At 35.6% G+C, this 27,015-nt stretch overlaps 1 protein-coding gene across 1 annotated transcript in view; it reads right to left on the bottom strand.

The window, feature by feature from the left end:
- Positions 1-27,015, bottom strand: part of LOC123759134 (dystrophin) — a 379,967-nt gene that overhangs the window by 272,950 nt on the left and 80,002 nt on the right. The window contains 15 exon segments of the mRNA XM_069324819.1: positions 68-444; positions 2,088-2,246; positions 3,811-3,951; positions 5,582-5,767; positions 6,598-6,777; positions 11,317-11,460; positions 13,626-13,799; positions 14,063-14,188; positions 15,191-15,340; positions 21,541-21,693; positions 23,327-23,430; positions 24,169-24,324; positions 24,893-25,067; positions 25,372-25,578; positions 26,458-26,597. Coding sequence (XP_069180920.1) covers positions 68-444; positions 2,088-2,246; positions 3,811-3,951; positions 5,582-5,767; positions 6,598-6,777; positions 11,317-11,460; positions 13,626-13,799; positions 14,063-14,188; positions 15,191-15,340; positions 21,541-21,693; positions 23,327-23,430; positions 24,169-24,324; positions 24,893-25,067; positions 25,372-25,578; positions 26,458-26,597 — 2,572 coding nt within the window.

The raw sequence follows: 27,015 nt of genomic DNA, 5'->3' as shown, positions 1-27,015 counted from the left end.
TTCAACCTTCACAACACTATCAACAAGAGAAGAATCACCCCACATGTTACTGTCAGCAGAAGAATACATTTCGGATGATTCACCAGCATCTGCTGCTTCTGTCTCATTGGTTGAATACTCATCTTGCACAATTGCATGAGGCTGTAGATTTTCAGTATTTAAATCAGATTTATCTGATGATACTGCCTCTGTGGAGCCAGCATTTTCCAAAGACATCACCTTTGCAGTAGTTGTGGTAACAGTAGTAGAAGTAGTCATAGCACTGCGAACTAGACCTGTGCTCTTTAGTATAGCATTTCCTTCTTCAATGTTTTTCCCACACATATCTATGTTTGTTTCCATTGCAGTGGGATCATCATGTAAGGTGAAGTGTATTGACTTCGATTCATCAACTTGAGTAGCTGGAGCTTGTAACTGGCTAATTGATGGTTTTATACCAGTAGTCTGAGAAAGTTTTGAAGAATCATGGGTTAGACTGGTAGTAATAGTGGTTTCATTAACAAAAGTAGTGATGGTAGAAAGAATAGAGTTGGTGTTGATGTGGACTGCTGCTGATTGTGATCCCTGTCTCTCTGAGGTTAAGGGTAAACCTACAGAGATGCCTGTGTCTTGTGTATCCAGGTGACAATGCTGAAAAGATACAGTGGATCTTGCTCACCTATATTAATATCACATACTGAACTCTGCTGACTTGCTAAGATTGAATTTCTACCATCATTTGGAAAAGTATGGCGAGATCAAGCTGCTGCCGTAAATTCTAGTCCAGCAGAAGCAGTAAGGTTAACAGACCAGACACCGAATGTAGTGTTGATAGAGCCATAAAGAAGGTTGTTAGATAAGTAACAATAAGAATAGTGAAGAATAAGTAGGATAGCAAATAGCCCCCCTTGTCACATTTCACCTGTAAAACTCCACATACTATATGCACTAGAACAGTAGTCTTAAAGCTCACATATTCAAGGCCCACAAATCTATCTTAGCACAAGCAATGAATTGTTCTATTCCTCAAGTTTTATACTATTAGTCTATAGCTACTGACCAAAGCTTTGTGTCGTAAGGTGAAGTACTCTGGAAAACCAGTTGGGCATTGCCAAAAATACTGAACAGAAAATATGGTAAGTTTGAATTTGCTGCTCATACTCTAACAGAAGTGAATGACAAATTACATAATTTCAAAGCTTATTTCTGTAACTAATGCTTAATGTTATTGTCCAAAATTATTTTCAATAAAACCTGGGGATAGGAGACTCAATTACACACATGAAGCCACATTATCCCCAAAAAACAGAATATCCTTTCAGACATCAAAATTGAAAGAAAATACTGTAGACTGAGTGACATAAGATCAGCAAACAAACAAAAAATGAATTCCTTGGTAGAGAGACTAAAGACATTATGCTGATGAAACATGTGGAAAGTTATTAGTTTTATTAGATTTTCATATTGCAGAATAATTTAGAGAAAATGTTTGGAAATGAAAGGAAAATTTAAGTGATCTTACTAACCTGCTAACTGCAATTATTTCTTATATATTTTTATAAGTTCAATGAGGAAGTTTACATAATGCAAGTACTTGAGAAAGACGGTAGAACACATTCACAGAAGAATCCAAAGTGCAAAAGCCTCCCAAGCAACACATGCATCATGCACAGGCTCACAGCACCAAAACACTGACAAAATGACAATAGCAGCAGCTTCTGGTTCTTTGCTAAACTGGTCAAACAATTAACCATCTGCAACATACATTAGCTAAATAAATCGTGCAGCAGAGAAGTTAATTATAGAGCAAGAATAACTTTGGAAAACAAATTATATTCTGAATCCACTTTTATCACTAAACTTGACAATACAAAAAATAAAAAAGCATACAATATACTTGTACAGTACAGTCAAAAACACAAGCCTTGAAAGTTGAAAACTCTAGCATTAAATATTTAATAGGAAGGAGAACATGTGTAATAATAAATCTAGAAATTAAAATCACTAGTTGCTCAAAAACAAGGTTTACATCATTCCCTTAAAAACTATAGCAATCATATACTCCTTCCCTGTAGAAATTGCTTGATGCTTAACTTTAAAAATCTTACCTGAACAGTTCTGTAGATATTTTCCCACCTCTGATTTATGAGCACTAGCTCAGGTTGTATTCGAGCTTGAAACAGAACTCCGTGGTTAATGAGATCCACAGCTGTGTCACGAGTGTTTTCAATCTGACCCTTGTAGCTTTGTATTTCTGATGATACACTCTGTAATCAAATGAATTTTGAAGTTATATTCATCTTATAATTCTCTACCTGTTATTATTGTTAATATGGTATGCTAGCTAAAACCCATTATTACTTTAGCAATGCACTCACAGCAACAATGCAAGGTACAATACCTGCCAGGTCAGTGCAGTCGTCTCAATCCACCCCAGAAAGACCCGAAGAAGGTTCATTCATCAACATTCAGAAGACCTCCTCCAAGAAAAACTTGAAATTTGTATACAGTATGCAAGTAAACACTTGCATACCTGTGTGTGCATGGTCATTTGCATGACTATTCAGCTCTTATTAAATGACATGACTTTCCTTTTTGGGAGGGCTACTTATGGTGGCTACCTGTTGATAGCTACATGGATAAGCTCCACCCAATTCAATCCATGCCAGAGGCCCTTCCTAGTCATTATAAGCCTACCGGGAACCAGAGATCTCTGGTAAAAACCTGGCCTGTTCTATAGAGGAGCAAGGAGCAGTCATTCACAGCCTGATTTTCCAGCTCTTGATTCTCCAGGGTAGTCTGATTTATGAATTCCCTGTGGCCCCTTCTGGCTCCACTATGCAGCACAATCAAATGTTCCTGCTTTGCCTTTGGTTGTGGGAATTTATACTTACAGAAAAGATTTTGTGACTTTTGCACAGAATTAAAACATGAAGTGCAGATGAAAAGCTCTTTTCCCGAGGAAGACACTCGGTTGCTCGTGTGCCGTCCTTTTTTCTCAACTTGGCTCTTAATGTATCAGATAAGGTCATACTGACTTTGCTACTAATGTATAATGTCCATGTGAGAGTGGGTCTTTGCGTAAGGAAACAATCAAGTGGCTTACTCAGACAAGAGCTTTTCATCTTAATTCAAGCACTTAAGGTAGAGATATCTCTTCTACCATTTCCAATTTTGTGCTATCCAAGCAGTAGTGCATCCTCTAATATTATATTTGTCTCTTAACATTACCAAGTTCACAACTAATTGAAATGAAAAACAATCAACAAGTATCAAAAGAAACAAGAGCTAATATAATAAACAGATATAAATGGAACACAAGTCCCACTTTTGACAATGGAATCCCTTCACTCTATTCCTGTCACATATACTTATCCATGTTAAAAGTCTCTGGTTATTTAAATCCAGTGCAGTACTTCACTGACATACTATCATATGACCATTGTTAAATAATAACTATTTCATCAGCATTTTCCAGTTTCTCACTTATGTGATGTCTCCAAGTAACAACACTCATTAAAAAAATTAATTTGTAAAAATTAATCTTGCTGTCCTTGAACAAATGATCTTTAATATAATCTCAACATTTCAGCCACCTTCATAAGTTGAAGCATGTAAACTTCCTGTGCAGAGACTACATCTCAAAGAAAAACCACCCAATACTATTGAATTGGCCTCTGTCAATATTTAATATCTATAACCATTTTTGACTATACAGTACTGTATAGTACTATAATATATTTGTCTCCAGATTTATGCCTCACCATCCTATGAAAGTGGATAATGTCATAACAGTAGTATATATACAGTATCTACAATTCCACTTCTAACCTTGATAAGCTTGTCTTGTTCAGTGGGCTCAAGCTTGCTCAGGTGAAGAAGTTGGTGTTCGGTACTCTCTAGCCAGCCCTTTATCTCACCGAGGCTAATAATGAATTTCTCCATTTCAGCTTCCTTAGCCATTTGTTCAGCCTAGAATTTAAATTAGTAAACATCAATAATTATAACAATCCTGTGAGGATATTATTGATATACAACAAATACAATCTAGTAATATCAACATATGAAAAAAACCCAGCATTGAATGTAATGAAACGCCATTTTCTGGGTGAAACCTGGAGGCTCCCCGGAGCTATACTGTACCAGGCTGCTGTGTATATATTAGACCGTGGCAACAGTCAATCGAAAGAGTTCTAGGCCTACTGGGGACCAGAGCCAGAACCTGGCCCCCTCAAGAGAGGCACGAGGAGCAATGGCCTAAAGACACCCCCCAAGTAATTGGAAGCAATTGCCTTTTGGAAGCAAAAGTATAGCCCTGGGGAGCCGAAAGGGGCTCTCCACAGAAAAGTGAATGTTACCAAGATCTTTTTTTATACAATACTAACCAATTTATTGGTGATTTATTGAACATGTACAGTACATGATTATGTACTTTCTAGTTTAAATCGAGCAATGAATACAATGAAACTCCTTTTTTTTACATTGTTGCAAAGCCACTAACATATATAGCATTTCAGATAAAGTAAACAATTTACTAATTTACATGCACCAGGGGCCAGATTCACGAAGCAGTTACACAAGCACTTACGAACCTGTACATCTTTTCTCAATCATTGGCAGCCTTGTTTACAATTATTAAACAGTTAATGAGCTCTGAAGCACTAGGAGGCTGTTTATAACAACAACAACAGTTGACTGGGAAGTTTTCATGCCTGTAAACCGTTTAATAAATGTAGCCAAAGCCGTCAAAGATTGAGGAATGAGGTACACGTTCGTAAATACTTGCGTAACTGCTTCGTGAATCTGGCCCCTGATTTTCAAGTGCTTATAGATTCATCATTACTAAACATAACAAGGTATCACGCTTTAGAAAAAAAGAAAAAGTTAATTTAATGCCTGACTCGACATAAGATTCCAAAATCTCAATGATGTTAAAGAATACACAAGTAAATATTATATAAGGATTGCCATTAATGATAAAAATAATAACTGTATCTAAACACCATCCACTGCTGTCACACAAACAATTATTTTATATAAATCCAGCAGATGGATCATTACACCTACATGACCAGGGGATATGATAAGATCAAAATCCACAGGAATTGAGCACAAATGTAGCCAGTTTGGCACAAGTGTGTACCCCATGTGGCAAACCATGCAGAAGGAAAAAGCATACAGTGGGCTCAACACACACTTCAACTCCACAGTAAATTGGAAAAAAATTATAAGAATATTTAGAACTCATATGACAACAACCTATGAAGAAAATTATAGAAGTACATAGCACCAGCCTATGTTCAGGCACACAAGGGCCAGGAAGGAATATTTATCATTATCTTACAGAACCCTAAATGTTTATAAAACAGCGGATGGGTGGGCGAGTGAGTGAGGTCAGTCAGTGAGATAGACAGAAAGACACACAGGAGAGAATATTAACTAATATAATCAATAAATTTTGAATTCCTTCTCAAGTTTTAGAATGGTACAGATATTCATAATAATGCTTCTGTCCATTTCTCTCATCTCATATTGCATATGCATCTTTTCATTCTCCATCCCCCTAGCTATCACACAAGTCACATATATAGGAGAAACAAACCTGCATATTCTTAAGTCTGTTAGCAAGCCTAATACTGACTCGCTCCCATGTTAGGGCAATGTCATCCACTTGCTCTTTAATGGGATGTAGAGAGGCAGAATCATCAGACAAAGAAGCAAGAGCAGCATAGGACTCGTGCAGGCCTGTCAGCAAGGGCTTCTTGCGGCCCAAATCATCAATGGCATGCTGTAAAGGATGGGTATGTACACTTCAAGGCCACGGGTAAATGTGGGCATTCTTTTACTCTTAAGAAACCAGACAATTCTTGAACTAGATGTTAGAGGAGTGGATTAACTTTTAAACAATTTTTAATGAGTTAGTACATTTTCATAACTGGATGTCATCCTTGAGTTATTAATGCTGTGTTCAGACAAGAACTAGCTAGTGTAACAATGGAAAAATAATTACAAAAATCTCATAAATTTACATTTTTATTATAAATGTATAAATATATTATATATATATATATATTATTTATTATATACATAATATATATATATATATTAGGGGTATCACCTCTGGTGCAATTGTAGGGACCCACTGCCTCGAAGAAGAAAATAAAGAGTATTCAGAGAAGACTGTGGATTCTCACTGAACACTTTAATCTTTTCTTCTACCAACCCTATTATTTTTATAAATATTTTGTTTTATTTTATTTTATTGCAATGCTACAGTTTACAGAGAACACACATATATACTTTATAACAATATAACAATCAGTGTTCGAAGACCTATATACATACATACATACATTACAAACAATAACAAAGAAGAGATACTTACAACAAAGTGAATCATTATATACACACTAAGCAATCTTTTTAAGGTAGCCAACTCAATTTTTAAACACTAACAATCATAATTTTTGTTATATAATTTGAAATATGATACAGTACAAATTAATTATGTTACTCATTGGATTTTAAAGTATATTTAAAGTTTATAATTAATTCATATAGACATTCCATCTTAAAGTAATCAAAACTACAGTAGGTACTTATACTGTCTCTTGGTACCTCAGCAAAATGAACTTCCCCTTCTATATTTTTTGCAGGAATAGTTGCCTCTCGTTGATCTAGTTCACACTCTGTAGTACTTAGCCACTCCTTCAAGTGACTGCAGTCTTTCTGAACCTTACGACTATGGCGAAGGGCCTTTTCTAAGATGCCACGATGTTCTGTTACTGTGCCACCAAGCTGTAGGTGTAAAAACAGTATTTTTAATGCATTTAAAATTAAAATTTTAAAATTCTAAATTTGTCATATAAATATTTTGTATTTATACAACATAAATACTTTAAGTATTTATAAATTAATAAAATACTTTATAATATAAATAAAAAAAGGGAAGTGTTACATTTATTAAATTAATTACCGGGTAAATATAAAAACATAGTACATAAAAAATATAAAAGGACAGTAAATGAATAACTTTTTAGAGTTGACAGAAGGTAAGAGAAATGGAGTAACTTGAGTTCACATCAAAGGATACGAGTGAATAAATGAATATGTTGGAAAAATGAAGAACCAAGGTTGTCAAGAAATTAGAGGCAGTATTGGATGGCAAGTTCAGTTTATACAATACTTTCTCTAAGAATAAAATTATTATTTAAAAATGGTGTATACAGTCAAATAAGAAACACGTAACATGAGACCACATTTAAGATGTACTTTGACAAGCCACCGGCTTTCTGTCCTTGTCAAGGCCATTTGAGTGTTAGTGGCCCTCAGGTAAATTCAGGTACAGTCCGGTACTATACGTCACTAAGCGGGCATCTCTGGTAAACTGAGGTGGAGTCAGCTGTGCCACCAAGAACCATGTGATCGGTCAATCCATGCTTGTATCAACAAAGTCACTAGTCGAAGCAAAAGTCGTAAGTCGAGTCGCATTTTCCGAAGGAATTTACGTCACAACTCAAAAAATTCTTAAGTAGGGGCAGTCGTAAGTTGAGGTACCACTGTATATGGATAATGAATTAAACTTATTTAATTTATAAGGTATGTCTTGCTTTGATAAGCAAACCAATCCCATGGACTAACAAGAGTCTAACTGTATACAAAAATATTAGCTATAGATTTAACAAAGTAAAGGTTAACAATGCAGATTATCTTAATATATTTTTTATATACAAATAATATGCTCATGTTTATTCAATATGGAAATATATACAATGCAATATATCAATACACTATTCAATATACGAATAAATCTACATGTTTAATATCTTGTCTTTGTTGTAAACTCCCCTTGCTTGATGAGGTAGCCACATGCGTAATACAGGTATTTCCAAGACATTTCACTTTTCCAAAATCAAGCAGAAAACACCATGAAGCAATTGATGCTTGTCAGAACTACAAAACAGGAATGTATGGAATGTTTAAATTACTTCAGCAAGCACAAGCAGTGTAAGTAGGAAAGTAGCACAAAAATGCAGAGAGGCAAAGGCATGATAGCACAGCCACCATCATTGATGTTCCCCAGCTGGATCAAAAGGAGACTGAACTCCTGTGTATCACCTTGAAGAGGGAAACCACTTCCTGCCCAGCATGGAGTCATGCAGTCTTACACAAGCTATATAAAATTAATCTAGGAGCAGCTGGAACTACTCCCAATTTCCAAGTAACCCACAATAGTTCCACTGTAGTATTGCAGAGAATGTCTCATTTTGAGCACCCTTTATGAGATCCTTTGGCAAGTGTTCTCACTAAATTTTTCTCGTAAAGAAACAAAGTTCCATACTTGGAGTACGCATCTTATGACAGGAAGAATTGTGATGAACTGAGAATTTATTATGCCTAGAAATCTGTAAAGAAGACCCAGGTGTCATGGGTGTACTGTTGGTAATAGCATCCCCAAGGACGGGGAAAGTATGACTTCACTGGAAACCATTATCATGTTGCCTCTAAGAACACAGGCAGGTGAAGGCAGTTTAAAGCTATAGAATGGAGTTTGTTTTCCACTCACATTCCTCATGATTCTGCCAACCTTCATAATTTGCTGGCTACAGTTATTTTAGTGCAAACTGAAAACACATGGGGTGGCATGAAGCTACACTGGATAGTTTCATATTACTCGTCAACTTTGGCCAGAACATAGGCTTTGAGTGAAACACATTCAACCTCCCTCCAAGTCACTATAGCAGTTTCAAGGTCTCTGCCCCAAAAATATTAAGGTGGAGAGGAAGATGGCCAGGAGTAAATGCATTTAATATAACTAAGATGTGACGTACAAATGTGTTAGAATAGATACAGTAAACTATTTTTTGTGATAGAGCAGAGTGCATTATACAGTACCTAGTCTATGAAAGAGCTGGAGAGTCCCCTTCCTTAACTAATGAAAGTAAGAACTAGTACTGCATATCCCTTAGAAAACAACTAAGGAGAATATACAGTACATATACTGTATTTATTAATTTTGCTTAGACAGGTATTAAAAATTCTTATATACCAGTACATAATAACTCATACAAAGAGGTAATTATTGTCCTAAATATATTCATAATCCATGAGATAAGAATTCAGTCTCTAAGGATAAGAAAATCTAAAAGAGTGGTGATCACTGAGCTGATTACTATCATCACCACCATCATCATTGTCATCTTTTTTTCCATTTTCATTTAGTGGGGAGGCATCAGGCCAGAGAAGAAATGCAAGAAAAAATTATCAAAAGAAGGCGCCAAGGCAGAAAAACTATGTAGTAACCAGAGAAGAAAAGAAGAGTTGTCCTGTACAGGAGAGAAAGGGTAAACATAATACAATAATAAAGCCATCCATGCTTTACACACTAAATACATCCATTTTACACACTAAATACAGTACTATCACTTTGAAAAAGCAATAATAATCCAGCACATAATCTACAGTAGCACTCCACAATTCCATAGTACAGTACAGTACTAGTCATGCTTACTACCACTTCAAATGCACTGTTCAAATTCAATCCCTACTTGCTCGCCCGATATGTCTGTCCTTCATGGAATTACTCTCCTCCTCCTCCTACTTTCTAATTTACTAGAATGCATCATTCACCATGACCAAATCATCTCGGCATTCTTCTCGATACAGTATTATGATTTGCCGAGTTTTACTCTCCACTTCATGACACTATCCATTTCTACTGCTCTATTTCTTAATGTTCATGCTCATGCCACACCAGGATCTTGCATATATATATACAAGACAAAATCTCAAATGAAAGCAACTTTCTTGATTGTACAGCTGACTCGCTGAGAATAAAAGTGCATTAAGTTATGTACTTGATAACCAAACTTAGGCTATGGATATACAGTACAGTACAGTACTGATAAAATCGCGAAGTGACCATAGTGGATTACTCCTTTCTCAGTCCATTTCTTGGATATTTCACATGCCAGAACCCATATAGTTCATCCTATAATCATATCACTAACTAGGTTCTCATCGTCTTTCTCTGTCACCATGACAAAAAATTCAGCAAATTATGTTAAAAGAAAAATTATGGAAGACTGTGGCGAGTCTAAGTCAAGCCACCACCGAGTATTCACCTAGTTGGGTTTGCGGGGGTTGAGCTTTGCTCTTTCGGCCCGCCTCTCAACTGTCAATCAACTGTTTACTATTTTTTTTTTTTTTTTCACACCACACACACCCCAGGAAGCAGCCCATGACAGCTGACTAACTCCCTGGTACCTATTTACTGCTAGGTAACAGGGGCATTCAGGGTGAAAGAAACTTTGCCCATTTGTTTCTGCCTGGTGCGGGAATCGAACTCGCGCCACAGAATTACGAGTCCTGCGCGCTATCCACCAGGTTACCAGGCCCCCTTAATGTCTTAGCTTAATACTTATGTTAAGTACTGAAAGCTAAGCACTAAGAGTAATATCCATAACACCCACTGCAAGTGATAATCAGAAAACAAGAGCATGTCGGTTAGTTTAACTCTGCAAATGAAACCATTAGGACGCGAGAGCTCAAAGTGGCTGAAGATCGAAATTGCATGCACCCATTAAAAAGAGGGAAATGTCAGGGTCTTAGAATGGGGACTGGCAGCTCTGGCGACCTATTTTATTGAGTGTTGTCACTTAGAGACAGCAGGGGCAACTCCGTTTCTTAATTAGTTATTAGTACAGCAATAATTATCATTCCTTGTGTTTTCCAATTATCACTTGCATGAGGTTTTGAGTATATTGCTCACTCTTTTGTATTACACTGAGCTGCTCCTTTAGTGATGGTGTGAATTAGGGACTCCACTTTTCTCCCTTCCCTAATTTCTGTGACAAGACAATTTGCCAATATCTTTGTCATGTGGAGAACAACACTGATTAGAGCCTAGCAGGTGATACTAGTCCTAGTGGACTGTATGTATCTGGTTCAAGGAGCATCTGAGAGGCCTTATTTCAAAAGAAAGTTATTTAGTAATCAAATTAAATATGTCTGAAAAATTACTGAAAATTATTTGTTTAATATTTGCATAAAATGGACAAACTAGGGAAGTTAATGCATCATTTTCTTGAGAGGTAAGTGTTTGAAGTTCACTGGGAAGATATTCTGCACCTAAAGTGCATAGTGGTTATTTCTGCATCAACCATCAAGCAGGAGTTAATATGAAAAGATGACATAGAAAACAGTAACAGGCAACACAGGGAAGTTTTTCTAGTCACATTGCACTGATAATTACTAGCTATTTCTACTTTTACAAGCTCTGACAAATTTAGTAAGTTTCAATAAAGGTTCAACATATAAAATATGTGCAACACCAACTTTATTATAAAGTGCTTTCAACTGGTCTAGCTGAAGAGTAAGACCATCTGGATCTGTAGATTGCCCTTCTTTAACTATTTTACGGCCTGTTGCTATCACGTTTTCCACTTCTGATTTTACTTCACTGAGTGTTTGATACAAATCCTGGAAAGATATAAAATAACCATATATTGTCTAATAGTAAAATTAAATTTGTGTAAAAGGAAATTAAAAATAAGACTGAGTGTAGATGAGAAGCTTGTTTCTTAGCAAGTCACTTGACTGCTCCTGTAGGTAAGGACTTGCTCCAATGGACATGACTCTGCACAGTCACAGCAAGTTGATATCTCACTTTGGTGCAAGTAGACCTCTAAATATCCCTTCTGGGTCATCCTGGTCCAAGGGCAACACTAGAATTCTTAATGCAACCCAAAACTGCTTAGAGAAAGTTTTTCATCTACACTCAATCCCTTCTCAGCACTACAAGAAACTGCCAAGGAGCATTTTACCGATTGCTAGTTGGCCCACTAGACTGCAGTCCTACACTGCCACAAGGTGTCAGCTCCTTAATTCCACCAGCATACCCAGACTTTGTCCACCTACTAATCTACCCAAAACTCAAGAAAGCACAGGTAATAGTCATGAGAGAAGAGATGGAATGATGGCAACCAAGCGGGTTGCTCAAAGCTTCAGGCCTACATTCAAAGTACTATATAATGAGTTGTACAACTTCATTGCTCCCTTAAACAGGTGGTACCTGGAAGAAAGTAATTAAATAATAAACACAGTTGTGCTTTGGTTAACGAATTTAATCCGGTCCGGCACCAAGCTTGTCATGTGAAATGCTCGTCTTGCAAAACATCAACAACACTGTCGTCGGAGGCATCCGATAACCAGCGGGAACACTAGGAAGCACCACATGGTTTTCTCATTAACTGAGCGGAAGCTTGTCATTCGAGACAAATTTTCTGCGAGTGGTTCACTCGTTACCTGAAATGCTCGTAGATGGGGCTGCTCGTCACCTGAGGTTTCTCTGTATCTAGGAGTTTCTTATTAGTTTAGTACTTTCTTCCTTAAAGAGTACTCATGCTTAAGGGAGCAACAGAATTGTGCAGCTTGTTGTTTTAGATTCAGCTACTCGGAACAAAAAGTTCCAAGTAGCACTGGCTATGGTGAGCCCGTAGTGGAATTACCTGGCACAGGAGCAAGGCTGTATGCTCTTGTACAGCTCATTAAGTGTAGCTTGAGGGAGCCAATGGGATGGCAAATCTCTTGAGTTCCAGATATCCAAGCCAACAGACTCCCACCTGTAGTTATTATTGAGAAGACAGAGGACCATGCCGCATATACTGAGGGTACAGGTGGGAAATTCAAGGGAGGTATAGAATTAGAATGCAAACATGAGATTTGTCCTCCAAAATCTCGAGATCCAAGAAAAGAAGCCCTGAATAGCTCAACATCACCTGCCAAACCACATAGTTATTGGTCAGAATTGTTGGCCATGATATGTAGGCATTAACCCATCTATGAATTGAACATCATTCTGTGTTCATCTAAGCAGTCCCCGTGGTGCAGTGGTTAAGACACTCGCTTTGGCTTGGGTTCGAATCCTTGCCGGGGAGGATTGACTGGGTGCCAATCCTTAACTGTAGCCTCTGTTCACCCAGCACTGAATGGGAACCTGGTTGTTAAATGATTCGGCGGGGTCGTATTCCAGGGAAATTAGGAATTAAGGACCTGCCCAAAACGCTACGCGTGCTAGTGGCTTTACAGGAATGTAAACTCTTGTATGTAAACTATGGTTGGGAGAGTTTTTCACCACTACAAGGAAAAGGTGGAACTGAAACTACAATGAATGTGGCCCTCTTAATATGCAAACCCAGCACTAATGCCAAAGCACATGATCCAAAGAAACTGCTAAAGTAATGGAAACCTCAAAAAGATAAACATAGCACTTATTGATGGTTCCTTTGATGTCAAGTCATTCTATGCTGGATTAAGAATTCTCCAGTGACTTCCTTGCACCAGTATTGATTTAGGAGCTATGTTTCAAATGAATCCCATTGTATGATATACTGACCAGACCTGACTATGCACATTCCTTTCAATGGAAAGAAGCAGAACTTTGCCTAAAAGAAGCAACCGAGTGTTAAAGCTCAGAAAAAAATTGAAAGTGCAATAGCAAATATAAGCCATGTGTGTGTTAAATCAAACCTGAGAACCATGTTTTTAACAAAACAGACAAGTGAAAAACAATCAGATTTCTAACAAACATACATTAACTTTTAATATTTACAAAGACTTGTTATCCTTAGTATTCTCCAACTTACCAAACATTGATTTAGTTGTTCTTGAATCCCATCAGGGTTCCCAGAGTCTACATTAACCAGATGAACTCTCTGACCAATTTCTTGGAGCTGCTCATTCATCTCGTTGAAGCGAGTGTCAAAGTCACTTGGCTTTCGACAGATATGGAGCTTCATTTCAATCTCTTCATATTTTTTCTAGAAGAGCAAGAGAAAAATAAAATGAAAACTTCAATATTCCAAATTAACCAAAGCCTTTTATTTTTGTCTATGAAATTTAAATGAGAGGCCAGTGAATTTATCTCCTTACACTATTCTGTATTGTTATTTTAATACTTTTGTAAAAAAGTGAGAATCATAAAAATAGTAGGGAGGGGATGAGATAAAATATGGCAGAGGAGAGAAAAGAATAGAGGAAATGAAAGGATGGGGTAACAAAAAAGGAAGAGAAACCAACCAACCTGCAGGTGGGTAATTTGATCTTCTAGGCGCAATGCAGCTTCCGTTTTTCCTTGACTGTGATAGACTTCAACCTGAGCCTGCATCTTCTTGAGCACATCTTGTTGTGTCAGCAGCTCTGCTTGGACCTTAAAATAATTTTGTATTAGTCAACCTTTTCACTAAAACAATGGTATCATTAAACTTAATGCAAATGAGCCTTTGTAGGTTACAAATTTTTCACCAACCATGTATATTGCACACTCAAAAATTTGGATCACATTGTTCCAGGCCCTGATCCAGATTCCCAAATAATGGTAATTTTTAAGCAATTAAAAAATTTAAATTTTTTCTTACAGCTAATGGTATATACTGTAATACATGTTCCAGCATAATCAGACATATAAAAATTATACTGTATAAACAATGATTTTGCATACATATAAATGACAATTTTGCCAGAAAAAATAGGAAACATTAATTTGTTCACTTATATTTTTGTAACGGGCTGGTCTTGTCACCCATTGAGCCTCCCTACAAGCTCCCAATTCTTATTGTTAATACCATTCTTTTAGCTACAGACTGTCCATTTTATCATGTCTACCTGCCAACCAGACACATCATACACAAAACGGATCACACCCAGATATTTCTACCATTTTGCATACAAAATTTACACGCCTCTCATACAAATTATTGCTCAATATTAAGGGCATAATATAATGCTATTTACAGTCCAAATTTTCTACTTAGCAAGCATATCGCTACTGATTGAAGAACAGGGCTGTGATATACATAATCTGGGCTTCATAAGATCAGTGCACACGAGTGTAAACACTTAGGTAATTACAACACATTGTAATGTCCACAAACCTTATCGAATGCTCAGAGATGCTTGACCATCATCAGTTTTTGGTAAACTCTGATTATATTTATTACATAATATCATACATGTATATAACTATGTATCTGAAGAAAAATATGTATTACAGTATTAACCAAATAGAAGTCAGAAGCCACACACCTGTTCCCACGTCTTATGTGGGGACAGCAATTTACTTAAAAGAACAGTAAATGAATGAGAAAAATTACAGGTGATGAAAGTAGTTCACATAAACTAAAACATTTTTAATTATTAATTTCTCACTTACCTGGACCTGATCAACTTGAATTTGGTCCGTAATAGCTTGAGTGAGGATTAAATCGGATTGTGCTAGATAATCCAGGACACTGACATACTCCCTTTCCCATGCTTGGGCTTCCTGCACGCAACCTTCTAATCCAGATTGCTGCTCACTTGCCTGAATTCAAAAGACATACTCCATTAACTATTATAAAAAAATTATGAATGAATAATTATTTTATCATAATGTACTGTATCCAAAATACAGTATACATATTATATAAGCTTCTTCACCTCTTTGTTCAAATTTTATAGCATGAAATTAGTTAGATAGTTATTAGCTATCTTTAACATTTAGTCTTTTCTGCTTACAATGGAGTGGCACCTGATGAACTTCCTCTATAAATCTTGCATTCTTATTAAATTATATATATACACATACACTAAATTTTCATCCCTACCTTAAATATTCTCGCAGACATTTTTTTTTGTTCACCCGGCATTAGATCATTTATATACAAGGATTCCACCCTACCATCTGTCTCAGAATTTTCAAAACTATATTTCTTTATTATGCAAATAATAAAAAATACTGCTCTTGTCTACTAAGCTCTGTAGTGCATTGCTGGCCATTTGAGATGACACATATATATATATATATATATTATATATATATATATATATATATATATATATATATATATATATATATATATATATATATATATATATATGGATGCATTTATGACTCGTCCCCCATTGAGAGCGTTAAAAATTTGATATTTATATTAAATGATATATGTACAACAAAAAACTGGTTTGGTTACAAGATGGAAAATTATAAAGCTATTGTAAAAGCTAAAGATCATATATCATGACCACTCATAATACCTCTGCTATTTAATGGCTAATTAAGAGTGTTAACTTTGCTGTTTTTTTGCACTTCCAGAGCTTGATACTTATAATCACCTGAATCTTCAAGTATGCCCGATGATTTCCAAAACTTAGTCTATTAAACCCACCAGGCAAAATATACTAGAGTAATGTTCAATCAAAGAAGGATCAATGTAATCAATGTTATTTCAATGTACCATCAACATTGTTTTCCCAGATTTGTCCAGGGGCATACAGCTAATCCACTTGCGAGGGATTTGTGCTATATAGTCGTACTGGCTTAGTGCTTTCTCTTCATAATATTCTTTTCCTTGCCAAGGGTTCATTAAATAATCAAACCTCTTTCTGCAAGAAGTTCTATTGAAAAGTACCTCTCTGGCAAGTCTGAGAAAACACTCTGGGAGTCAAGCTTGTCCCTAAACCTTGGATGAATGGGCACATGCTAATAGGAAGCCTGAAGGATAAAAAAAAAAAAAAAAGAAAGACCAACTGAGATTACATGGCAGATCACCAACATGATTATCACATGGAAATTAAGACAGTCTGAGTTGATCGTAACAAATTGAGGATTACTATACTCTTGGTGAAGTAAAAAAACAGACAACATGAAGTGAATGCGTAGTACCAATCACCCCCTTCTCCCATGACACAGGATAAACCTGAGGGATTATTGATAGAATTAGTTGGGGGAAGACAAGGAGTTAATGTACAGACCATGTCCAGACACTCCAACTATGAGGCCTGGGAATCCTTGATCCAAGCCTGCTGTAAGGTGTGTGAACACTAGCACAACAGGGCTGGCAAATGAGTTCCAAACAGCACCATCATAAGCCTGAATCAAAAGAGAATATCAAGGATGGTAGAGGATGAACCAAACTCAATCAGAGTTAGCTTCAGAGACCAAGAAGTGTATCAAGAAGTGCATCTCCCTGTATCTCAAGATGTTTGCTTCTTTCAAAACTTCTCCCACGTATGAACAGCATGATGGTATTGGGTGAAGGTATGGAGTAACAAAAACATCATCAGCCACCAGTAGTGTAATGATCCAAACTCAAAGTAGAAACAAGCAAGCATCATACTCAAACTGAGCACAGGCAAAGACAATTCCCCCACAAAAGAAATATTTTTCTATTAGTCTGGAAACTAACTCCAAAGTAGTGTTGATCAGAAACTAGAATGAATCATCCAACTATGCCTCAGGGTGCAAATCTCTCATTCCCCAGGAAAAATGAGGGACTGAGTGGCGCACACACACAGTTCCCGTAAAGTTAACCGAGAATCCCTGAGAAAAAGTGCCAAGCACCAAGGTACCATTTTTGGTACACTGCCAGAGGAATTACACAATATGGTATAATACAGAAGGACTGTAAGGATTATTTGCTTTTTAACCTACAGTGCTGTATTGATGATGAATGTGTTTGATACTTTGCCTAAAAAATTTGCATATTTGGATTTAATCTGAGGTTGGAAATGACCTGGAGCATTAGTTTGTCAATCATCCTGGAATAATATTTATATAGGTTGTTAATACACTATATTAATCATCTGCAAAAAAGTTGAATATACCTCGGTACTAAATTTTTGAAAAAACTATTCATACTTTATTATCTACATATGACAATATCTATAGTAAGAGAGATGGATGGAAAGGCAAGAGCTACATTATATAAACTCCCCATATTAATAGTGGTAGGAGGCATTTATTGAAACAAAATGTATCCATAGGAAACAGGTGCTCGTTCTGTCACCACCTAAGGTCAAATGCCTGAATGCAATCACAAGCAAGGTCTTAAGGCAAAGTATCACACTACTAAATTTCAAAGCATAAACTCATAGATTGATGCTTTGGAATAAAATGTTGTACAGATGAACAGGTTGGACTAAGACATGAAAATGTTACATACACCTATTTATAGGTAGGAAATAAAAATAATATTTATAAAAGTTATATATGCAGCATATACATTTACTGTAAATGCAGAAATCAATAAAGTGACAAAGAAAGCATACTCTATTACATAATATACACCAAAAAACTACAAATTTCAGGTGTACATAATAAAACTCCAAATTTTTTGAAGTTCTACATTATAACTTGATAACAAACATTAAAACATTCATATTAAAATATAATGCAACATCTTTCTTCAGCCACATTACTGCCTATGCCTACCATATTAAGTTGACTTGTTAGGAAGTAATGTACAACTTACAAATGCTTGACAGAAAAGACTGGTGAGCTTTGTAAGCATGTTGGGAGAAAAATAAATTTATACGACAACAAGAGAAATTTCATCATCAGTATACAACAATCCTACTTTGGTCAAACAAACTATCAGAAACTTGGGTACTAAATTATTAGGTAAGACAAGATAGTGTGCATGCCTTAAATATGCAATAAATATTGAATTGCCTATAAATATTATAGTAACCAAATTTGTAGTCAATAGATAAGCATGAATCAAGGCATCCCTGATCCCTTTTCCTATTTATCTGCCCCAAAAGACTAGCAGTTTTGAAAACCTAGATTGGTGGAAGGACTGGTACTAAACACCACTTTTTTCACTTGGGCACTTTCCATAGTCAAGCTAATGCACTATTTAATTATTCTTGCTAGCATGACTGCCTTTTCTCCCAAATTAGAGTACTGTATCTTAACTATAAATGGACTCTCTCCACTGCACTAAGGCACTAATGTCATTCTAAATCCATTAAATCCATAGCATGCATCAATACAACCTCACACTTAACTAATTACACTTTATTATCTACATGTGCAATCTATGAACAAAATTGTGCAAATAGAGAGGATGTAGGAACTAAAACTGTATAAAAATGTATGTTTTTATGCAGGGGCAGCTAGCCGATAGAAGCCGGTGAGCTGTCCCCCCCCCCCCCTTCCCCCAAGACACTCACTACCAGGAGTGTCTGGGAGACTCGGCACTCATTTGGCAGAGTATGTACGTGAGGTAGCGAGAGGAAAAGTGGGGGGAGCCTTTTAAGATCAATATCTTTATTTGATAATAGGAGCTTTCCTAACTCAAATAATGTGGGGTTTATTATACTACATATTTTTAATGTCTCTTAGATGGGCACAATGTTGACCAAACCACACACTAGAAAGTGAAGAGGCGACATTTCGGTCCGTCCTGGACCATTATCAAGTCGATTGTGATAATGGTCCAGGACGGACCGAAACGTCGTCGTCTCTTCACTTTCTAGTGTGTGGTTTGGTCAACATTTTTTCAGACACCAGACACATTATTGTGACACTATCTGCACATGGGCACAATCTCTCAGGCTATGCCCACTTCATCAACCTCACACTACAATAACAAGTAACCAACAAATGTGTCATAACAAAGTTTTTATATGCTATTTTCAAAAGATAAAATTTTTTTAATTAAAACAAAACATAAACAAGAGGTTTTATGTTGTACAATAGTGTAGCATTAATCAGTGCTATATCTGGCAATGTTGAGCAGTCCCTTCCCCTCCCCTCACCATTCTAATTTTCCATGAGCGGCCACTGCTTTTATGGACTAAAAGCATCAACATCGATATGTCAGATGGGTAAGTGTAGGGTTGTATGCTTATGGTTTGATAAAAGGCATACAAATTAGAAGCTTCTCAAATTGAGAATGGGCAGGCACAGACAATATCTCGACTAAATAACATTACTGTAACTTCACTGCATTAGTACCATCACCACCACTTACAACCTACCTCTCTAAAAATGCCATCTTTACAATATAAGCACCATTTCAATAATTAAAATACTATTTCCATTATATATCAATTAAACTAGATAATCCAATGAAAAAAGAATCTACCCTCATTATGCAGGGTCCAATATACACAGAGCCAGAACCCAACTACTGCACATATCTTTTCTAACATATATAACGCCTTAACTAATAAACCTATGCCCTTTTCTCTACTACAAGTCCTCTTCAACTGCTTAAAGACTACCTTCAATTACTGAAGTAAAATATCTACTAAACAAATTCTGCATTAATACACAAAGTCCCTCTTCTTCACACAAATCCTGCATCATCTACTTCAGTCTTATCTCAGTGCTGAAACTCAATCTCCACTGTCTAAATCCTACAATACAATGGTATATATACTGTGGTGCTTTCCAAATCTGTGCAGTTTTGTGACCATTTTCCTTTATTCCTTAATGTGAACATTTTAATTTTGGATGTTGTCTTCACAGTGATTTGCAAACATTAAAAAAAAAAAAAAATTAACCCAAATTGCCCTACAACTACAAAAATAAAATAAATACAGTATGCTCATTTTAAACAAAATTTTACCAAAAACAAAAATGTTGATTTACCCTAACTGACCGACAATTACAGAGATTTTCCTATAGTTAAATTGGTAGCGAGTGCAGAATGAGAATAAATATAAAAGTAGTAGATAATACACATTTTTATAACACTATACAGTATAACCAAAAACTAAAGAAATTAATTTCCCCCAAATTTCCCATTAATTTATCTAAAATTATGTAAATACAGTATTACAGGTGAATAAAATATTGTCCTACATTTATATTGGTAATAAATGTTGAAAATTATACACTGTTAAAACTGGAAATTATGTAATATGAACACCCCACAAATAATTGTCATTGTTATAATTTTAGCATGGAATTATATGCCAATGATTGGTCTACCACATGTCCGGATCAAAATGAACAATGCAAGATAAATACATTTACTATGATTTTTTTTATTATTAGTGTTAGAGAATGATGGATTATGGTTAATTTATAATTACCTTAATATGCTTCAAAGGTTATTAAGTCTATATTTCACTGCACTACTCTCCTATTGTCACAAACCTGTATATACATTATAGTAGATGTTGGCTCAATTTTTTTTTTTTTTTTTATCTAGGGGGTCAGAGGTTGTCTGGAGTCTGATGGGTCAAACAAAATCCCCAATGAAACGAATAGGCCTGGCCCCATATAGTTCATTAAAATGAGTTCACACAACATCATTCCAAGACATAATAATAATAATAATAATAATAATAATAATAATAAATCATAATAAATCATTATAAATCATAACAAACATTATTTAAAATCTTTAAGTATTATTGTTTCAGCTTATTAAATCAGCAATGAAAGACAATGGCTATCAATAATAAAAACACAATGTAATGACTGAATGAAATTAATGCAACGTAAAGAGCAGCAATTTGGTAGGTCCCTTAGTCATACATAATGTACCTGTCAGGACAGCGACTCCCCACAAGGGTCCAAGTGAATAGCTGCAGGCAGCTCACAAGAGATCACATCTCGGTCCACTCCGAGATGGCCACTCATTATAACACAGAAATCATTTAAATCACTCCAAACTCTTTTCAAACTTTTCTTGGAACTGAAAAATTGCCAAATTTTCATCAGAACTAGATAGTATCCAGCCATTCTATTCTTTAAAAACTAAAACTCTTGTATCCTTATCTCACCTGGGCATTAAGAGTGTCAAAGCGAGATGTGAGGGAGCGAGTGATTTCTTGTACAGGCTCGGAAACACAGCCCTCGCGTACAAGTGATTCTGCAAGACTCCTGATCTGTTCCAGTCGACTCTCATCATGACTATGAAGAAAAATCTCGAGTTCCTGTTTATGAAGAAAGAAAATTAATTATATGTTAGGTATTCATAAGAGCATAAGAATAAAGGTAACTGCAGAAGGCCTATGGGCCCGTACGACGCAGCTCCTATTTATAACCACCTAATCCCACTCGTATACATGTCCAACCCACATTTAAGAGTCTCTGAATCTTGCAGTAAGGTATCAACACTGCCACTCTTCTGGTCAAAAAGGTGTCCAGCAGCTTGACACCATCATAAATACTGTCAAGCAGTATTCATCCCCGCCATAGCCCGATTTAAATGCGACCTCAGCACACAGTATACATTCACTCCAAAAAAATATATATATTGTGTATACCACTTACAGGTTATTCATGCCCGTGCCACTCTTGGGTAGCTTAATCTTCACCAATCAATCAGGAGCGAAGTCACTAATTCAATGACAAACGCTCTGCAGTATTGTAACAATTTTACTCAATTAAGTACATTGGCTATATTCAAGCATTCAAGCTACCCATTTTTTAATGAGCTCGTGCCATTTTAAATGTAACTAAAGTGACGCCATTACATTACCTAATGTCACTTTGATTACATTTCCACATGCTTTTAGTCATGTTTTATTCAGATATAAAATTATGATTAAAAGAATCTTTTTTTTTTTAATCATAGGTTAATTTTATGAAGCAAGCCTGAGTTCCACTTTTATCAAAGTTTAATACTTTCGCACTCTGATGACGGTGCCGACATCATAAAACCAAAACACGCATAAGCCCTGATGACGGTAAAACCATCATCACTTATTAAATTTGTAAAAATTCCATTTATTGTCCGAACATTATGGGACCAGTTTTAAAGTGTGCTGCGATATTGCGAACAATTTGTAACCAAAATGAATGACAGCACGAAAATTGAGGTGAGAAAGCTGAAAAAGAGCATAAACATTTGAGTGTGGTTTATGTGCTCACGGCCAACGCTTGGCCTACCTTGCGGTGAACAGTGGGTCGACCGTCGGGAATGTGAAATTGTTAAACAAAGTATTGTTAAACTGTAGCCTTTATATTAAATATGATTTTTCCAATTAACTATCTTGCTATTTTCTCTATAAACTAACTCATTTATCCATGTCTTCCTGCTACCTTCTTATCTGTAAATGCGTGCAGAAGCAATCCTCATTCTTTCCACACTGTGCTTATTTGTCATAGTACTGTTGAAGCATATGAAATTCTTAAACAAATGTTTCAAATGTTATTAAGACTATGATAATTTACTTACATGAACATTTTCCAAGGTGATTACAATATTAGATATATGTTGGATTACCTTATCAGTCATACAGTACCTACATACAGGTGAAAATGCACTGAGCACATACTATGCCAAGAACAAAAATGAGCAGCAAAATACATTTTATATCACATAAATTATGAGTCCAATATGTTAAGAACTAGCAGAGTTATTGTACCTTTAATGAATAATCACTAGAAAGAATTAACCTTTGTTTCTCCCTTACTAGGAAATATTTGGTGACTTGCTTAACAAATGTAAAAGCATCATTCAATAAGAAGCTTAAGAAAAATAAATATTAAGTAGAAAAACAAAAAAGTTACCTGCAATTTAATTATCCCATAAGGTAGCCTACATTACAGTACAATACTTACATCCAATGCTTCAGATATTTCCTCTGCATCTGCTGCATCCTTTGATGACCTCTCAAGTTTCGCTTGAAGTTGGTCCAGCCACTCTGACTCCTCAGAACATACCTCTGAAAATAAAAGTATCATAAAGTTGATGTGGTTTGTTAAAGTAGTCCATTCAGTAGAACTTATGATAAGGAATGACTGTTAAAACAAGAGAGGCCTCCTTCCAGTCCAGGACCAATAAAGAATGATAGATATGCAAATTCAACTAGAACCTGGCATGATGGTAGTGAAGCAGTGTGAACCCATGGCCCCTGGCGAGGAAAGCAAAAGAGGTCATGATCGTAAAAAAAAAAAAATTACATATAATAACAGAAAATGGGAAACTTTGAATACAACAAATATTCTTTTGCTAGGGATACGACCCAGTCTGGGCTCTTAGACTGAGCAGTAGTTCACTTTATAGAAAAATATTAAAAAAAAATGCCATTTCTATGAGCTTCAGATTATTCCAAGTCCAGATTATCAATGCTACACTGTAAAGGCAAAAATAATTACAGCATTACAAACTAGAATTATAAAATACTGTATAGTTGTGTTCTCAAACGGATAAGAGTTGCCGAATAATAGATGTATGACTATATTAATATATTACAAAGTAAATGTTGGGTGGTGGCAATACAAAAAGCCAAAAGTAGATCTAGACTCACATGGAGTTGACATACTAAGTGAATACACCATTTCAATAAGAAATTAAAAATACCCATTAGGCCTACTTCTCACACACTTGACTACTTCTCAATGTCAAGTGAGGAGGGTTATGGCTTCACAAATTAAAAACTTACTTTAATATAATTACTTACTCTTAAAATCTTCATATTGTTGGGCTGCAGTTATAAAAACTTTGTATTTCGAGTCCACCTGGCTGACAACTTCCGTCCATCTACCATTAAGCTGTGTGAACCGCCTTGCCAGTTCTTCATGTGTAGCCGACGAATCAAGTTGCAACATTTCGTCACCTATAATGAAAATTAATGGGTATTCAAGCCAAATGAACACAATTCCCTTATTAAAAAGCTAGAAATATGACAGGTGACTAAGGAAGTTAGGACTAAATTAGAAGGAGCTATGTCAAAAGGAGAACTCAAGGCTGCTAATGGGAGTTAGAAGTTGTCTGTTCCTGTACCACAGAAAATATTTACCTTTATACAAGCAGAAAATGCTTATTTCTCTAAAACACAATACACCAACCAACATCATCCGAGGCACCATTTGAGTACATCAGCTACCAACTGCTGACATGGTTCAACATTGTGTTTTACACTATCAAAGCTCTCAATTTATGTACTCAAAGTGGATAATGTAAGTAAAGAAAAAGCAAACGGAAAATAAGAAAATAACAAACGAAAGACGGTACAGATGAAAATTGAAACTAGAAAAACAAGCACAAATAAAATGAAAAATTGGAAAAGCTCTAGTAATGTATTTTATGGGAAATTCAAAACACCATAACAAATAAAGTGATTGATTTAAATACAAGAAAAGGAAGTACTGCATCACATAGTCAGAAGAAAGTAATACACTTACCAATGTTATTGATAGCCCTTAGGTCATCACTGTGAATGCTAATATCCTCTCGTAGCCGAGTAAAAGTGTCAACAGCAATACCGAGCTCCTCTGGTGTATTTCTTGGAACATTGGAAGGAATTTTTGGTTCCAGCTCATCAAGCCATTCATTTAGTTTATCAATACCATCATGCACCTGAATTGAGAACACGTATTTTAACAATACTTTTATAAAGTAACAAGGAATTTATTTTTGAGGCAATCAATATTATATCAATGTGATTTTACGATGAATCCCTTGTAAACATACAATTTAATGTACAGTATAAATTTTCTTAAGGATCCCTTCTTAATCAAGGGCACTAACAGTTATCAGTGCCATGACATAATTTATAAGAGAATAAATACACAAGTTCTTAAATTTAATTTGTATTATGACTTTTTGTTAGAATTAGCACTTTAACTAAAGATGATCATATTTATGAGGAAAATAAAAATACCTTCTGACTACGAGCAAGAGCTTCCTTTAGACTTTTATTCTGCGCTCTAGCAAGCTCAGTAACAAGATCCCAGCGTGAAGTCAACTCCTCTAGCTGACTTTCAACTATATTCTTAAGCTCAGAATCGCCTTCGTCAATCAGCTGTTTTCCTGTAGTTGTGATGTTGTTCACATTGGTCTGTAAGGTTGCCACATCATCTTGGAGAGCCTATGGATGGAAGCATTGTTTTAACTAAAGCAAATAACATTCACAATGATAATCAAACCCATATAAAACTAAAAATGTTATGTTATATTATAATATGAAATAAATATATAAATATATATATATATATATATATATTATATATTATATATTATATATTATATATTATATATATATAATATATATATATATATATATATATATATATATATATATATATATATATATATATATATATATATATATATAATGGGAAAAGGACATAGAAATATTAAACAAAACTTATTTACAGTATTTGGAAAAATAAAGTAATGAGAAAACACCACTTATATTAACTGGACAATTGAGTGGCCATTTTAGTAAAACAGCAAAGTTTTATTAATAAGACAGAAAATATGAAATGGCAAAAGTAGCCTTCTTTGCAGATTTGCTGAAACTGCACAGTGTTCATACTGATGCATAAATTATCAAACAATTTGTCTATTACAGTATACTTTACTGCAGTGGCGGATCACCAATTGGAGCTGCTGCCTGCAGTCCCCCCCCCCCCCTCCTGCCTCCCCCAGACACACTGCCTGATGTATGACTCCATCAGTCTCACATAAGCATAATGAGCAACTAACAAATTTGACATAGCAAAAATTCTTTGTGTTTTTTTCAATATATTTATAACTAAATTTTGAAAATTTTCATTAAATAAAAGACACAAAAATAGAAGGTTTTCATACTGAATGATAGTGATGCAGTCCCTCCAGTCAGTGTTGCCACAAGCCGCCACTGCCTTACTGATAACAAATATAAACAAGTAGCCACTGTGCTACTTGTTTACTACTTCCAGTGTTTGGAATATTTTCAAGTTGAGTACATAATCTGGTATCTTACATTAGACTGCTCCAATTGAGCTTCCAAAGTTTCAATGTCTCCTAGAGCAGCCTCCTCAGCTTGCAAGAAAATGTCTACCTCAGCAAGCCATGACTTCAACCCGGAAACTTCGTCTTTGTACTGCTTCTGTTTCTCAATCACTGTTGAAAACAAAAAATCATGTTTATCAAAGAAAGAAAGAAAAATTTAGTTCATTAATTAACCAGAGCTTTTTTGAAAACTTTAAAATTTGTAAACAAAATGTACTTTTGATAGATGAATAGTTTAGTAACAAAGAAATTTTGTGTATTTTTTACACACACACACGAGTTCTTACATTCTTGTAATGCCACTAGCACACAGAGTTTCGGGCAGGTCCTTAATCCTAATTTATCCCCGGAAAACGACCCACCAAATCGTCTTAACAACTAGGTACTCATTCACCGCTGGGCGAATAAAACCGACAGACTACCACTATGAAAACAGCCACTACTCCATCAACCGGGATAATTTTTTAGCAAGAGGAGGAGGAGAAGAATGGCTAAAAATGACCAGACTCTACCACCAACTCGGTCAAAT

This window comes from Procambarus clarkii, chromosome 15 (genome assembly GCF_040958095.1).
Source record: "Procambarus clarkii isolate CNS0578487 chromosome 15, FALCON_Pclarkii_2.0, whole genome shotgun sequence".
In the NCBI taxonomy this organism is placed as follows: domain Eukaryota; kingdom Metazoa; phylum Arthropoda; class Malacostraca; order Decapoda; family Cambaridae; genus Procambarus; species Procambarus clarkii.
The sequence above is the reverse complement of the archived record's forward strand: the minus strand, read 5'-3'. Positions and strand labels throughout refer to the sequence as shown.